Source organism: Anneissia japonica, unplaced genomic scaffold, assembly GCF_011630105.1.
Source record: "Anneissia japonica isolate Jap-2015-1 unplaced genomic scaffold, ASM1163010v1 scaffold287598_len761594_cov195, whole genome shotgun sequence".
Classification (NCBI taxonomy): Eukaryota; Metazoa; Echinodermata; class Crinoidea; order Comatulida; family Comatulidae; genus Anneissia; species Anneissia japonica.
In genome coordinates this window covers 145,522-159,225 of record NW_022705477.1, presented here as the reverse complement: position 1 = coordinate 159,225, position 13,704 = coordinate 145,522, and the positions used below count along the sequence as shown (strand labels likewise).

At 33.7% G+C, this 13,704-nt stretch overlaps 2 protein-coding genes across 2 annotated transcripts in view; one reads left to right on the top strand and one right to left on the bottom strand.

Annotated features, from left to right (window-relative positions):
• The window catches only part of LOC117105591 (pectin acetylesterase 8-like), a 7,883-nt gene extending 2,863 nt beyond the window's left edge, over positions 1-5,020 (top strand). Inside the window, exons 4-7 of the mRNA XM_033246776.1 lie at positions 428-655; positions 913-1,053; positions 1,891-2,067; positions 3,601-5,020. Coding sequence (XP_033102667.1) covers positions 428-655; positions 913-1,053; positions 1,891-2,067; positions 3,601-4,109 — 1,055 coding nt within the window. The 3' untranslated portion in view covers positions 4,110-5,020. The remainder of the gene's footprint in view (positions 1-427; positions 656-912; positions 1,054-1,890; positions 2,068-3,600) is intronic.
• A 2,404-nt stretch (positions 5,021-7,424) lies between these two features.
• LOC117105562 lies at positions 7,425-13,552 on the bottom strand. Its single transcript, XM_033246740.1, has 5 exons — positions 13,418-13,552; positions 12,816-12,949; positions 10,740-11,102; positions 10,079-10,245; positions 7,425-9,654 (listed from the first exon to the last, which is right to left on the bottom strand). Exons 1-5 carry the CDS (start codon positions 13,533-13,535, stop codon positions 9,576-9,578), a joined length of 861 nt encoding a protein of 286 aa, XP_033102631.1. The 5' UTR covers positions 13,536-13,552; the 3' UTR covers positions 7,425-9,575.
• Between the last annotated feature and the right edge of the window lie 152 nt (positions 13,553-13,704).

Below are 13,704 nucleotides of genomic sequence, written 5' to 3'. Positions count from 1 at the left end.
AGAGGGAGGGGGGGGGGGGGCTCGATGATCAGTTGAGGGGCACTAATTCGGAAAATAAGGTGATTTTAGTTGGTTTTTAACTACATGACTTTTTGGGGGGAGGGGGGTGGGGCGCGAGTAATTTTTGGAGGGGCGTGCGCCGTTATTCTGTTATGTATCAACAAAGCCTTTGGGGCAGGGTGCTATATCGAGGACCCTATGGGTTCGAGCCCTTAGGAGTCCCTGAGGACCGCCGCACGAGAGCGCAGGCGTCACGCCACTGTCACCCATCCAACTCCATGCAAAAAAACAAAATTCAAATGAATAATTTGTTCATAATACAATACCACGTACACAAATCTTTTTTTAAGTTACAGTATATCTTTTTGTGTCATTAAAAGGTGTGAAGTAAATACTAATATTATTAACAATTGTTTATTCTCTTTAGCTGGAGAGGGGAGCGAATCTTCGTGGGTAATTTTTCTGGAAGGGGGTGACTGGTGTTGGAATGTTACTGACTGTTACGATCGAAGTCACACCACACTTGGTTCCACTGCTTTCGGACCAGAAAAGGTAGAATTCAATGGCATATTATCCAACGATAGAATCAGTAATCCTGATTTCTACAACTGGAATGCAGTGATGATTAAATACTGTGACGGAGGCTCATTTTCTGGTAAGTCTGTTCAATGAGGTAGGATTTTGAAATACGCCGCAAGATAACTGAAGATATGCTCTACATTAATTTTAGGGCTTGAGTTTCACTTTGAGTAAACCTACCCCATACACGGGAGTATGTATGGTACCATCGAAACGGAACAGTAGAGAAAATCCGATCAGAATGACAAAATAAACTAAGCATCCACTGGAAGGAATCCCAATATCTGCAGACGGATCTATATATATACACTAATACAATTGTTTTTCTGTTAGGTAATCTATCGTTTCCTGTAAGTTTTAAAAACAAAAACATCTATCTGAGAGGCATCCGTATACTTGATACGGTAATGAAACACTTGAAGGAATCAGAGGGTCTGGACTCGGCAACAGAGGTGATATTCGGCGGTACCGCAAGTAAGAAGCCCCATTAATTATCATTATCATCTTCATCTTCGTCATTATCAGCATCATAATTGTCATAATCATCATATTCATCACCATCATCATCCTCATTATCATCATCATCATAACCATCATCATCATACTCATCACCATCATCATCGTCATCATCATCATCATCATCATCATAACCATCATCATCATACTCATCACCATCATCATCATCATAACCATCATCATCATCATCATCATCATCCACCATCATCATAACCATCATCATCATAACCATCATCATCACCATCATCATCATCACCATCATCATCATCATCATCATCATCATTATCATCATCATCATCATCATCATTCATCATCATCATCATCATTATTATTATTAATATTATTATTATTATTATTATTATTATAGTATTATAACTTAATAATTTACCATTTATCGTTTATATGATTTTGAATGTCCTTTACTACATGTTGTTTTTATATTTACTCAATTAGTAATTTTAATGTTCAATTTTAACTTTCACAATTTTTTCAATTTTTTATTTTAAATTGGCCTATGTTTACCTATTTTATATATTTTACTATATATTCTATACCTTGCCAGATCACTATCTGTAAATATTCGCTCTTGTGCAATAATTACCATGGCTTCTGGACCCCATTGGAAATAAGTCTGGTGTACAATCACTAGACTTAATGGGTCATCCATGCATTCAATTAATTATTCATCTCCCTTTTTTATGTTCGTTCTCAAAATGTTATTGTTATGTGTGCGATATTTAATGCAAAATAAATCAAATCAAATCAAAGGTATTTGTTGTGATGCTTTTTCATCAGGTGGAGGATTAGCTGTATTTGCTCATGCAGATCACATCCGCCAAAAGTTCGACCCTAGTGTAAAGTTCCATGCTTTGGCGGACGGGGGCTACCTACCGATGATAAGGAACTCATCTAACTACCAAAATTTCATGGTTTCGCTTCAAAGAGTTTATAATCTTCATCAGGTTTTAACAGGTAATAATATTGTTTCACATGCATTAGGAAATGAAAATTACATTCTGCCATCTCTCATGCGAAGGTAGTATTTGTCTGTAATAAGCCTAATTGAATTTAGCATTTCTGTTGCATAATCAACATATACGAGGTGTTTGCAAAATTAAACGAGTTTGCAAGTCGTCTGCCACAAATAATAGCTAGAAGTTAAAAGCATTGTTTACAGTACATTGCGGTCTTAGAAAGTGTAATAAGAAGTTGTACGTCATCGCTGCTTTGGATTTACCTTTTTAGATTTTCTTCATCATTATCAGATGTTTTGTTATAAAATACACTATGATAATTGAATATTATTTCATTATCAATAAACATACAAAGGGAGGCATACATTATATAAGTAAACTGCTCTCCTAAAATGTCAAAAATACTAAGGGAATTTAAAGATATAGTTGATATTCTAAAAAAAATTCTAGTAATATAATACAAGTTTCTGTAGTTTAAATTGAAAGACATTAAACAGAGTATATAGCAAAAATAAGAGTTAAGCCCATGGAAGATCGGATTGTACTTCTACCCAAATTAGAATAAAAAAACATTTAATATTAGTAGACAATGTTTAAAATGGGGGATCCAGCAACTGGACGGGGACCAGGGACTTTCAAAGTGGAGGGTCTAGACCACCAGTCCCACCATGGATGGGACTGAGGTAAGAACATTTATGATTATGGCACCTGGTGGCTGGAAATGGCACTTCAAAATAATTAATATGAATATATTTTTTTTTCTTTTTCTCCATTGTTCTTATAATATTGAAAACATAGGGGGTCTGGTGAAATTTAGGGCCTAGTTGTTCATTACAAAGGTAAATTCCACTGTGGCAAAAGCACATAAAAGAGAAATATATTCATGAAATACGAACAACTATTACGACTAAGTAGATGAAGCCATTATATTTTTTCATTGCTCTTGTCATTAGGTTCGTTTCTCATCAATTTCTATTTCGATGTGAACGATGTTGCCAGATTACGAACGTAATGTGCTGTGTCTACGAGGCGACACTCCAACCTCTCATTACATATTTCTGTTTTTACCTCTAAAAAATATAAATTCAAATTATCATATTTTTAATGCAATTTGTCAGTCTTAATTCCAGATTGCAATGGCACAGCTACGAATTAAGTCGTACAACAGATACTAGCAGTAGCGGATTCAATGGTGGGAGGGCAGCCCGGGCCCCTTGTGTTTGAAATGAAGAAAAAAGGGAATAAATAATTAAATTTAGGTCTGAGAGTGGCTTTTCCGGCCATCTGGTGGTGCCATAGTCATCATTTTTTTTTTACCTCAGCCCCAACCGTGGTGGGGCTAAGGGGGTGTATACCCTCCCTGTGCCCCCTCTATTTCAGTCCTGGATTCGCACTGTAGGATTTGTGATGGTAGCCGTTAACAGGCTCATGATACCTGGATTAGTATTTATAGAACATCATTATAGGATGCATTCCACAATTTATAATGAAAACATACTATTTTTTAACTTTTCGTTGTTGAATTCGACAGGCTCACTTAACAAGGCGTGTTTGGCATCGAAGGCTCAAAGCGAAGCAATGTGGCAGTGTTTCTTTCCAGAATTCGTCTATCCACACATCCAGTCAAAGATATTCGTCCTCGATTCTATGTACAATTCTTGGGCCATGTGGTACATCTTGAATATGCGTTGTCATCCGTCCAAATGCAAGAGCGAACAGGCCAATCTCAATCGGTACCAAAGCGAATTTCTTCATCTCCTCTCACCTATAGAAGCTTCCAAAAAGGACGGCATGTATGTGACGTCTTGCTTTGTGGAAAGCCAGGCGTCTGAGGACACACTATGGAATAAGAACGTATTTGACGACCAGTCTCCTCAACAGGCATTCCACAAGTGGTACTTCAGTTCTGCAAAAAGTGTCCAATCCAAACATATCGATTGCCAAGATAAATTCAATTGTAACCCGCAGTGTGACTGGAGTACATATGCTTTCAACAAAATCGAACGAAAATACAAGAAGAAAGATTTCTTCGTGATGTAGATAAAGTTCCTGCAGTTTTCTGAGTAGATTTCTTGACTGTAATGATTAATATGCCGGTAACCGATCCACAGGGGCGGATCAACAATTTTTCAAACGAGGGGGGGGGGGGCACACAACAGTTTCAGAATAGATAAGTGAGTAGCGCATAACATTAGTATGCATTGAATTTTTTAAGATTTAGTGGCAAAACGGGGGAACGGGCACGTGCCCCCATGTCCCCTACCACGATCCGTCCCTGGATCTAAGTTTCGAGACACATCACGCCCTTGTTAATTAACTGGAGTCTCACATTCATTTTTATCTGGTTTTTGTATAATAGTTTTTTATATATAATTTCGTTATGTTTTTAGCATTATATAGGCCTATTGGTAACTTCTTCATGAGCTGTTTGAAGGCATTTTAGGTATTCATACTTTTTGATCTAGGAATGTGGACCAAAGGAATATTAAATGTCAATAACGCAATAAATGAGCTGTCACGGACTAAAACCAGAAGTCTTGTACCTAAAGCACCAGAAATAATGGGCATTTTTGCTAGGATGCATAGATCAAACAATTGGCCGAGAGGAGGGTCAAATTATTGTTCATTATTATTCCTTTTGAAATTATTTTCATATCGTATAATTTCAAATTAATTAGCCAGTCTCTATAATATTTATCAGTCTATGGTTCATCATCATCATTGTCCTCATCATCAACATTACCATCATTATCCATCATCATCATAGGGCTCCTTTTTCAGATGGGCTACTTTTCGAGATGGGTTTCTTTTCGAGATTATTTTTGCAAAGTAAAATGAATGCTGTAAATTTTGTGAATTTGTACAATTTAACAATAAATAAGGTCAGTGTAACATCTATCTGTACTATGGAGTGTATTTAACTGGCATTAAATCACCTAAACTAATGTATAAACCACGCTTATTTTTAATTTATTCTAAAATTCATGCACAGTGTATGTACTGCAGTACTATATCTAAAAGAAGCCTATGCTATCTTGAAAAGATGCCCATGTGCTTCTTTTCGAGGCTAATTTTCCAAACTAAAGAGAGGGCTTCTATTCGAGATGGGCTTCATCTCGAGATTAAGCACACTCGGCTTCAATTCGAGGTTTTATGGTATTATAATGTTGCAATGATAATTGTAATTTTAAAGCGTCCACATTGAATAATCATGGACTTAAAATAAAAAGCGGTATGCTTATTTAATTGTATTTAATAGTGTTGGCCTGTAACGGGTTACAAGTAACCATCCGAAATGTATCTTAGTTCTAAATTGAGGATCAAATTTAAGTCTAACATGATGACCAAACATCCCGTTAATTTCGGTGGGTGCGTGTTCTATCGAATTAAATCTGAAAATATACGATCTTCTCTAATTAAGTGTTTTATGTAATTAATAAACGACTTGTGTACAACATACTAATTACGTTTAGTTATTACTTACGCACTTTCCACTTGATAAAGGTTATTCCCCCAAATGACATCTGACAACTTGAATTAACGGGTGAAATTTAAAAGCAGAACTGTAAGTACTTACAGGAGCAACGAGACGATAAATCACCCTACGGTTGTATTTTAACCATTTGCATTTTTGGCGATTGAAAGGTTGTGCTTAGAATAATATGTTTTTGATATTTTTGATATAAAATGTCTACAAACATGTACCTACATCCAAATAATAAATTAGATTTTGTAAAAATTAAACTATTGACGTTGACGAAATTAAACTACAGTAGTATATGTCACTTTAGCCTAATTATTTGTTTGAAATAGTTAAATAATTATATTGTAATAATTTAAAAAAAATTATACTCTATATAATGTTCAATGTGTTTATCTTTTTTTTATGTACTTTTCTATGTAGTTTTTTTTATTGTATCTTACTACGTGCAATTTCCACATCTCTTTTCTGTTCGATGTGAGGTTGATTTTGTTCAAGGGGATGTAGATAGAGGTGCTGCACACCTGTATATCCCTTCCTTTTCCCTGCTTTTTATGTCTTGTTTTATTTTTACTTTTGTTCTCAGTGCAGTGATGAAGCTTTAATACATTTAAAAAAAAATAAATAAGCGAACACATTAAAATCACAATGTATTCACAGATATGCACATATTTTCTCTGGTCCAAACAGATTTCATTGGATACCTCTATATAGGCCCCCCTAATTGTATAATTATGTATTATTACAATATTTATTTTTAAGACGTTAATTGCACATTTCCCATTCCAGTCGCAATATGTGTGATGTTGTTTTGAATTGAAATAAAAATTACAAATTAATAATTATCCGACGATTGGGGCCCGATTGTTGATCAGATATGTATCCTTGCAACAAACTATTATAGATGGCGCTATTACACTTTTACTATTACTGTACTGTACTGGAAAAAACAAACATTGAAAATACTGTACTGCTGTATCGAAACATCCAATTACCATGTAGAGTAGAAGATTAAAAATAAGGTATCAATAAGACACACGACAATACAAATATTTTTTTCACTTATTATAGAGTTTTTACGTCCTACCTGGTATGGTTTTTTTTAAGCATTACAAATTTTACCATCCTCATGTTTGATGGTAAAATGTCTTCTTATTAGCTTTGGAAATTACACTGCAGCTAGTAAACGAACTTGACATTTAAACCTATAGTCATTAGGGTCCCATTACAGCGATCGTGGGTGGAGAGGCAACTGTACATACAGTAAATGCAGTTTTGAAGGATATGCAAAATTACTCAAAAATAGATTCAAACCAAAAAATAGGCTGTGACAATCAATCCGCCTTCACTTTCCGTCCTCACACCATAGTCTCTAGAGAATCTAAATGTTTTCAAGAACAGGTACAAATTTGACATATAAACATCAAAATATGTTTACTTTCAAGAAGAATTTCGATCATCCTTTTTATTATTCCATTTAATTTTTCACCAATGCAGGCTTCAAATGATAGAAAAACGAACACATTTTGACTTACAAAAAGCTTCCACGTAGAATTACACTGCCATGTTTAATTACGTGTATACATTAAAGTTTATATATTAATAATATTGAAGATGTCATGAAGATCAGAGCATATGGCGGCGAAAGATACAGAAGGTGTAATGGGAGCGTCCCCGCCCACACCGACTCCCTTATTTTGATTAATAACACTGTCATAAAACCGAAGAACTTATAATCTGTAATTCTTTAAACTGTGTTGTCCACTTCCCCAAAATAACACCAAAAAGGCTTTAATCATAATTGTTTAAATATCAACAATGCATTTAAATATAAAAGCAATCATAATATGAATATAATTCGAGTAAAACTTGCATTCTAATTTGCATTATAATTAATAATCAATTGATACAATCATCAATCATTTGTAGCACCCAACACTAACAGTGGAACATTTACTGTATGTGCTATTGTCAATTTACTTATTTGTGAATGTTTATGTTATGCATGTCACTATGCAAGATCTGCTAGGTAGTAAGCACTACAAAAAAACAGAACTGTCACACACAATAAGTGGATTATCTCACTGGCTCAAATAAAAACAACCCAGGCAAGTTAGAATTGTATTTAGAACAAGGCGAACAAACACACTGCAGTCAAACCAAGTACGCAAGAGAATAACATTATTAATACACCGATATGAATTTCTTTATACAGTAATAATTACAACAATATCAATTAATAATTTCAAAATATAATCCAATATTCAAAATGTTTACTGGTATGCAATGTGAACAGAGTGAGGCACATTATATCATGTTCACATGAACATTATAATCTTTGGAATTTATAAAAGGTAACTAAATGTATTGTGAAATACACTATACCTAACACAATGCACTGCACTATACTATGTTTGCTAGCTAGTAAGCACCACAAAAATAAAAGTAAACAATAAAATAATAGTGTCACACACAGAAAAATACTCAGACAAAACACTAAAGCAGGAGTGGCACCAACTGGGCCCTCCGTTTGGGAGAAAAAATAATGTATTTTCTACATGTGGGTTGACTCTAAAATCGATTAAATAAGCATTTTTTCTACATGTGGGTTGACTCTAAAATCGATTAAATAAGCATTTGAAACCCCAAAATTGTCATCAACTTTGGGGCTTCGCCCCAAGGACCAATTTCAGAAGATTTTAAGCGACACCCGACCAAACCCACTTTGTTCTTGTCATCAGACCTCCGCCGGGCCAATCCTGGTGCCACCCCTGCACTATAAAATGACTATTACTAAATGTTTGGTGATATATATAGTACAGAACACATTTTTTTTTTTTTTTTAAGCTGACTTCAAGGAAAGATTATTAATAACACCATAGTAAAAAAACAATATGCAAACATTCCGAACTTACAGAAGGTGGATTAGGCTGCTTTAGACTTTTGCTTGTTCAAGGGAGTGGGGGAAACATGTTGACTTCTGGGAGACTCCTACTGGACTTGGCACCCCTTTTTCAGTGGTTGGCAAAAACAATGTGACCAGCACAGGAATGAGGGTTTTTTTCAACTCGCAATCAAACCATTAAATATGTTGCTACCGACCCCAGGGAAAGGTTATTCGTTCCTGAACTAATGTACAGTACTATTACTACTATAGAAATAAATACAACATTGTACTGTACATGTAACATAAGTTATTACAGTATAAACCTGTCTGGTGTGACTGTATCAAACATTCAATAAAAACCAATTTTTACTGTTACATGTTAGTGAAAATATCATATACAGTAGTATTAAATTAAACTACAGTAGTGTATAGTACGGTATTATGAAACTTAAAAATTGGTATCAAAGATTATAGCCTTTAAAACATGTATAAATAAAGACAAATGGTTGACTTTTTTTTCAAATCTAAAACTATTTATAAAAGAAAATACTAAAAAATGATTGGAATATCCATGTAATGAAAACATTACATCTATAACACACAAAGGTACTGTATGCACTTTAGACAAGTAAAAATATACTGTACTCGCGTGAATAAGCGCCCCTCTCGAATAAGCGCCCCTCAAAAAGTGCAAAAAAAAATTATTTTAAGCGCCTGGGCGCTTATCCGCGTGAGTACGGTAAATTAGTTTCTAATTTGAATTTATAAATGAGAAAGGTCACATTCTTGGCCTTTGATGTAGAAAACACAAATATTCACAGCACTGATAGGTAAGAAAGTAATTGCTACAAGTATCCAGCTACAGCAGTAAATCTCAATTTATAATTTACATAATTACTACAAAACGTATTAAATTTGACATTGCATTCTTAGGCTTCGAAGCATGCACCTTTTTGTCCTTACAAACCTATGTCCCCTTTTTAGGCCTTCAAACATGCACTAAGGCCTAGCCTTGAGCATAAATCCCTACTTTATATAAGTAATACCTTTAGGATTTATAGTTTACACTCTTGGTCCATAATGCAATGCTTATGAAACCAGCTGATATATCTAATATTATTTCAGTGTATCATCATCATCACATAAAGCAGTTTTGGCTCATTACACCCTCCCACGTAGGTTTGCAATAGCAGCGTACTTTGCTTTTAACATCATACCTAAGTAGAATTCAGAAAGATAAAATGAAGAATGAATACTTTGAAAGATGCTTAATGGAAAACAATCAAGAATAATAATTTTAAAATCAATATATTTTAGTATATAAAATCATAGTAATGAATACTACAATGGACCCTTCTGCTAAAGCTTTGCTCCTTGCATATTGTTGTTAAGGTTTCGCAAAACTAAAGTGTAAAAAACATATGCAAACACATGCGTTAATGAGACAACACATGTGCTTGTGAGACATGCACATATTCCTGACCCTCTGCTGTGATTGGTCGGCTATTAAATATGATAGACACTGCAGAAAGGTCCATATAGTAATAAAGTTATGTTATCATCATTTGCAGGGCATTTTAAAAGCTACAACAAGTCCTTACAAATGTTCTTTTCAACATGCTAAGCATTTCAATCTCTTACCCCATAAGTGGAAGTGCATCTGGACCAGAATGGTAACTATACTGGTAGGGATCTGGAGAAAAATCTGACTCCATTTGTATTCTTGCCTGTTCTAATTCATCCTGCATGGTAAGCCGACTGTCGTCAGAGGGCGCTGCCCAGTAATCATTGCTCTCAACACCTTGTTCCTGAAAAGAATGTCACATATTTGAACTTTTTTAATTGGGTCTTAAAATCTATATCATAATTATAAATTTTTTCTCACTTGCACTCTAGTGTACATTAAACGTTCACAATAAATATGTATTTACAATATGCAGGACAAGACATTTGATTATTAATACTTATTAGCATTATACGTTATCACTACAGTACTTTATATTTTGATTATTTTTTAACAGTATCTATATTGAAAGTTAATTTGGATATTTTCATTGAGTAAAATGATAAAACCCAATAGAGGGCGCTATACTCATAATTAGAATGTGTTCAAATAGCATATTGATTTCTTTTTCAGTACCTTCAGTATTTGATTTTTAAAATACTGGTATTATATGGCTGAATAGTATTAAATATTCTTATAGTTTTCCACACATTTCACTATGGTGAACTTCAATTTCTAAAAAACCTTAAGAAATTGACAAAAATTTACAATACAGTACATCACTTTTTAAAAACTCACTTGTATAAACTTAAGTTGTTCTTCCAATTTTTCAGTACGCTTGATAAGAAGCTCTCTCTGTTGTCCAAGTTCTTGTTGTTTTAGATGCTGCTGTTGATAGGAATTTATATGTTGAATTTGCTCATTGTTCAAAGATGTTTCTTCCATTGCAACATCACTGTCCATCATTTCTATAGAATTTTCATTTGCTTGAGTATCTGTGCATTGTGTTTGTTGCATAACAATATTTACATGCTGTGTGTTTGAGCCGTTATGCTCTAAGTTCTTTGAGTTTTCTAGCCATTCATTTTTAGCTATACTTTGTTGATTCCTTTGACCTTGTTCTAATGGTAAAAAGCACATCTTTTTAGCATATGGAATAACCTGAAAGTTCAAAAAGTAAGAATTAAAGATAAAGTAATAATATTGTTTTTTGTTGAGTTGTGATCACATGAAGCTTAGTGTGTATGCTGTACATTGAAAACAATTCTTCAACCAATATCAAAATCTACAGTATTGAATAGGTAGGAAGATCACAATGTCACTGATGACTTCAAAATACAGAAACAAAGGACTGAACCATAGCACAGAATACAAACATCACAAACAAGAAAATAAAAAGAAAATGCTTGCTGAAGAAAAATAAATTCTAAACCGTTTCCTTGTTTTAACATACTGTACTTCCTTGGGTCATATCATAAATAATTTACACTGCCCTAGTTTTATGTGGTTTTTAATTTCCAGGTTTTACCGTTTCTAATGGTCCATGGCAGTCTTATGGATGCATTGGCTTGTGTAATCCATCATTTTTTCAATAATCATTATTTGTGTTTTTGACAATTAACAATTTTTATGAAAACATTTAAATACATAATCAATTTAGAACATGGTTGGGAATTGAATAAATTTTAATGAAATCCATATTGATGGGTATTAAAAATGCAGCAGCTAATCATCAAAGAGTACATTAACCCCCTTTCAGTTATCTCAGAAAAAGAGACAAACAGGCAATAATTATAATACATTACACTTTACAGTTTGAAAATATAAGAGGTTTGTCATAAATTACACTCGTCAGGAATTTTATTAGATTTACGTTTTTACTGTTCTGTCACTCTTGCTTAACAAGAGTGACAACTGTAAGAGTGACAGTTGCCTGTTTGGAGTTGGTAATTCTCTTCGAAGCAAAATGAAAAAATATATGTATTGTTTATTGGATATGAATATTTTATTGACTTACATTTGCTGGTGTTCTTTACAATATATAGGTATAAAATACATGTTTTCTGTGTGTTATCTAGGTTAGGCTCCAACTCACAATATGCGTGATTTATATTGGACTTGAGTGGAACTAGGCCATGTGTTAAGTTTACAGAACTATCATATTAATAAGAAAATAAGTGAGGACTCACCAAATCAAAGATTTTATAAATTATATTACAAATATTATTATCTTATTTATCTATTTTATATACAGTATGAAAACTATGGCCATACAAGTCAATTTTTGAAATTACAGGATGCAATCACATATGTTATACATACTACTGTACAAGCCCTGGTACTGTACATTGGCTACCAAGTAGGATGTAAAGGATTTGTAATGCCCTGCCCAGGTACTTTTCACATAAGGGCAAACAGAAAAATTAATTAGATTATCACTCCCCCCTGCATCAAAAAATCTGGAAATATTGATGCAGAAATTTAAAAAAAAAATTTTTTTTGCCTCATCAATTATTTCAACAGCATAAAAATAACAATGCAATTTTGTGACTTAAAATACATTTTCTTTAAAAAACTATAAAATTAAACCAGCTTTTATACAATATTTCCTGTTACAGACCAAACATAAACAGTCCTTCCCTCATTGATACAAACAAAAGCGAAATAATTTTCTTTAAAAAACTATAAAAAAATTAAACCAGTTTTTATACAATATTTACATACAGGCCCGGGTACAAGCCAAATATGAACAGTCCCTCCGTCATCGATAAAAACAAAAGCGAAATAATTTATTGTACCGATTAAAAAAAAAAGAGTGATAAAATCTAATAATTTTTTCTATGTGCCCCAAACATACACAACATCAAAACCCACCAATGAATCTTGTATCACTTGTTCTTCTTTGTCAGTGTTTTTCCTTTTGGTACCATACAGCTGAAAACAAGGCTGTGATGGTAATGTCCAACTTATTTCTGACACAGGCATGCTGATGATTACTCTCTTTATACCTTAATTAATTAAATAATGAAAATAATCTTTGTAAGTAACACAAAAAATACAGTATGTATGATACAGTATGATTTATAGGGCTAGCCAAGGCTAGTTAATAAGTAGTTAGGCCTAATTAAATATTTTCACAACAAACTGCAAATTATACGTCATATACGAAGGTGTTAACTAGGCTGTAAATCACTGATCGAGGCACGCTTTATTCAGGCCTTCACAAACACAAAGGACTCGGCACAATCATGCACCAGTCACGGAGATTAAGTACTAGTAGTCTACTGCGCTTGGCCTAAGCCTGGCTAGGACTCAGAAGGCGGCGGCGGAGTAGGAAATGAATCGGCGAAAAATAATAAACACTACTGTACTAATTAGATTCTTAACGACTGAAAGTCCTATTACTAGTAGATAAATAGCCCTTATATTTAACTAATGCTAGTTCTTATGTGCATAGAGTTATTAAACATACATACCGATGTAAAAATCAAAATAAGCACGCACAATTAGACCGCTCTTTGTATGAGGTTTGTTCATAAACGAGCGGTTCAAAATCACGATGGAAAAACCGTAACAATTAGCCAATAGAAACATGGCAACAAAAAAGGTCGACGAGGTCAATTTCATGCTTCATTACTTTCTCTACTTTCATAACAGTACATACGGAGTACGTTCGTCCATTCATTCATTCATCTTTTATTTCGGAATTTCATGTCCAAAAAAAAAAAGAACAACAGTTAAACCAATACAAATATAATACAAA

What these genes read in the sequence shown, in the direction of transcription:
- LOC117105562 (XM_033246740.1), bottom strand. Translation starts at nt 13,535, where the DNA reads ATGTTTCTATTGGCTAATTGTTACGGTTTTTCCATCGTGATTTTGAAC. An exon ending in AAGTGATACAAGATTCATTG is followed by an intron (nt 11,103 to 12,815) that starts GTGGGTTTTGAT and finishes TTGAACTTTCAG; the next exon opens with GTTATTCCATATGCTAAAAA. An exon ending in AACAACTTAAGTTTATACAA is followed by an intron (nt 10,246 to 10,739) that starts GTGAGTTTTTAA and finishes CATTCTTTTCAG; the next exon opens with GAACAAGGTGTTGAGAGCAA.